Below are 3,051 nucleotides of genomic sequence, written 5' to 3'. Positions count from 1 at the left end.
CCAGTGGGCCCGTGGGGTTGGCTCTCCTAGTCCTCGGGGAGAAAGGGGATGTGATTTCCCATTTGCTCTCTGCACCCGCTGGCTGAGCGGGAGGACGGGGGAGGGGCGGCCTCAGCTCAGCCTCACTTCTCGGTGCTGGGTCCCTGGCCCCCACCAGCCCGGGGCAGCACAGGATGTGGGCACAGTGGAGGCAGCAACTAGGTCTGGCAGACAGGCCACAGCCCCCACATGAGTGTGGGAACAATCCGAAATGTCTTATTTGTCACCTGCTTAAGGCCTGGCTTTCCACTGCGGTGTGGACTCCGCAGGGCAGGGGCGGCATCTTTTTTGAAGCTCTGGTCTTAGTACATCTCCCTGGAACAGACTCTGAGGCTCACTTGGGAAGGGTCTCGGAGCAATGCCCGTGCATGTGAGGAAAGCAGGACTGGGCAGAGGGAGAGGGTGGCCGCAGAGCCATCGGATCAGAGGCCTCAGCCGGAGCTCGGAGCTGGGAGGGGAGCTGGGAGCTCAGAGCTGGAAGTGTGGCTGGATACAGGCTGCCTCCAGGAACAGGAGGTGTAACGGTGGGCAAGACAGCTCCCTTTTGGACTGGCGTGATTCCTGGGAGGGATTCCACCGGGAGCCCTGGACAGCTAACTCCCTGTGGCTGGGATGAGCGCTTCGTCCTGATAGGGATCGGGCCGGGTGGCACGCCCCAGCTGCCAGTGTGTCCTTCCCTGGGCCTAGCGCACGCCAGCACGTGGTGCCCATGGGGATAACGACCAAACACTTTGTGTTCCCATCAGTTCTTCTTATCCTGACAATGATCCTACGTGGGAGGCACTGTTCTTATGCCCATTTTACAGATGGGAAAACTGAAGCCAGTGGAGTTACATAACTTGCCTGAATCCACCACTGGCAGGTGGTGGGGCTGACTTGAGCCCAGCATGCTGGCTCCGGGTGCACACGCTGGACCATTTTGCTAAAATGCCTTCTCCTAACCTCGATGGCATCTTTAGAGCGTGTATTCAATAGATATTTGTTGACTAAATGATTGAGGAACCCACTGGGCCCCTGGTCTCTACTTCCTCCTTCCCCTTTCAGGCCTTGTGGGAAGAGGGGAGCCACAGGGACCCCGCTGAGGGGAGACGGGGCTGGGGCCACAGATGTGGGTCTCCTCCATGGAGGGTGTGGAAACCGGGTGGGAACTGGTTCCTATGCCCAGGACACCCCCCTGCGTCTGTGGAGGGGGAAGGCCTTCCGGGTCCTCGGAGGAGGCTGGCACCCACACGTGCATCTCTGGGTCTTCCCTCCCTCTCCACAGAGTGTCCGCACCGAGAGATGGACATTGTCTTCCTCATCGATGGCTCGGGCAGCATTGGCCAAATTGACTTTAAGCAGATGAAGAACTTTGTCAGAGCCGTGATGGGCCAGTTTAAGGGCACCAGCACCCTGGTGAGGACTGGGTCCCCTAGGCCTGAGGAGTGGGGTGGGAGGGTCTGCTTCTGGGGACGACAGCCCGGGAGGGGGCGTGGCATCGCTGGGGTGGCTGGCCCGGCAGGCCTGTGCCGGGATGAGGCCAGGGTCCAGGGTCAAGGTAAGGTGCCAGCGCAGGGCCAATTTGTGTCCTGACCCTAGGAGGTCCCCACCCCCCCTTGCATTTAGTAGGTTCCCACATGCCACAGAAAATAGGATGTTTTTGCTGTTTAAAAGCATTGAAAATTTTGTAAAATAATTCTGCTGTGAAATGTGACTGAAAGTAACTTGGCCAGATCATTGATGATTCTTTACAATTCTTAATTCATGGCTTCTTCATCTTATTTTATCTCCCAGTAATTAGTGAATGTGTATGTACAAATTCTTGAGGAGTGAGGAAACACAGCTACAAATTGATTTCATGTGTTATCATTTTTTAAGATGTAAGTTTAACAAATATTGTGGTTGGCAAGGTTATTCTTTGCAGACGATGAAAGAAGCATTATTGGATTTCGAGTTTCCGGTTGCCTTTTTGGGTCATTTTCTTTTCTTGTGGGTTTCAGTATATATTTGCTGGGCCTCAAAAACACAGACCATGCCCTAACCGGTTTGGCTCAGTGGACAGAGCATCGGCCTGCAGACTGAAAGGTCCCAGGTTCGATTCCGGTCAAGGGCATGTGCCTTGGTTGCGGGCACATCCCCAGTAGGGGGTGTGCAGGAGGCAGCTGATCAATGTTTCTAACTCTCTATCCCTCTCCCTTCCTCTCTGTAAAGAATCAATAAAATATATTTTTTTAAAAAAATAAAAGTGCTTAAAATTGGAACAAACAAACAAACAACACAGACCATGGTTTGCAAGCCCAAAATTATTCTGAAATAAAAAGCGTATTAAACCCCAAAACAACAGCTCCTGAGCCCAGGCCCCTCTCGCCCGCAGTTCTCGCTGATGCAGTACTCCAACATCATGGAGACCCACTTCACCTTCACCCAGTTCCAGGCCAGCCCGGGCCCTCAGAGCCTGCTGGAGCCCATCGTCCAGCTGAAAGGACTGACCTTCACAGCCTCAGCCATCCAGATGGTGGTGTAAGCTCCCCCTGCTGCTCGAGGGATCCCCGCCTCCCACCCCCCTGCTGCCTGCGGGATCCCCACCTCACCCTGGGTCCTGGACAGCCCTTTCTCCAGCTGAGGGAGGCTCTAGGGCAGGGGTCCTCAAACTACGGCCCGCGGGCCACATGCAAATACAAATATGGTATTTGTTCCCATTTTGTTTTTTTACTTCAAAATAAGATATGTGCAGTGTACATAGGAATTTGTTCATAGTTTTTTTTTAAACTATAGATCGGCCCTCCAACAGTCTGAGGGACAGTGAACTGGCCCCCTGTTTAAAAAGTTTGAGGACCCCTGATCTAGGGAAAGGGATGCAAAAGGGAAGGGAGGGGCTGCAGGCAGAGTCCTCCTGGAGCGCTTCTGCCCTCCTGCTCCCCGCATCCCCTCCCCCCCCCCACCCCCGCCCCTTGCAGGAAGGGCTCCTCTGGTCCCTTTCCCGTTGCCTGGCCTTGCATGGGCTGGACCCGGAGCCCACCTGGGGCAGCCCAG

At 54.9% G+C, this 3,051-nt stretch overlaps 1 protein-coding gene across 1 annotated transcript in view; it reads left to right on the top strand.

Annotated features, from left to right (window-relative positions):
- Positions 1-1,160: 1,160 nt before the first annotated feature.
- ITGAD (integrin subunit alpha D) overlaps positions 1,161-3,051 on the top strand; it is a 21,218-nt gene continuing 19,327 nt past the window's right edge. Inside the window, 3 exon segments of the mRNA XM_023746056.1 lie at positions 1,161-1,167; positions 1,304-1,434; positions 2,393-2,538. Coding sequence (XP_023601824.1) covers positions 1,161-1,167; positions 1,304-1,434; positions 2,393-2,538 — 284 coding nt within the window.

This window comes from Myotis lucifugus, unplaced genomic scaffold (assembly GCF_000147115.1).
Source record: "Myotis lucifugus unplaced genomic scaffold, Myoluc2.0 scaffold_624, whole genome shotgun sequence".
Lineage (NCBI taxonomy): Eukaryota > Metazoa > Chordata > Mammalia > Chiroptera > Vespertilionidae > Myotis > Myotis lucifugus.
Note: the sequence above shows the minus strand (reverse complement) of the source record. Positions and strands in the feature narration are given on the sequence as shown.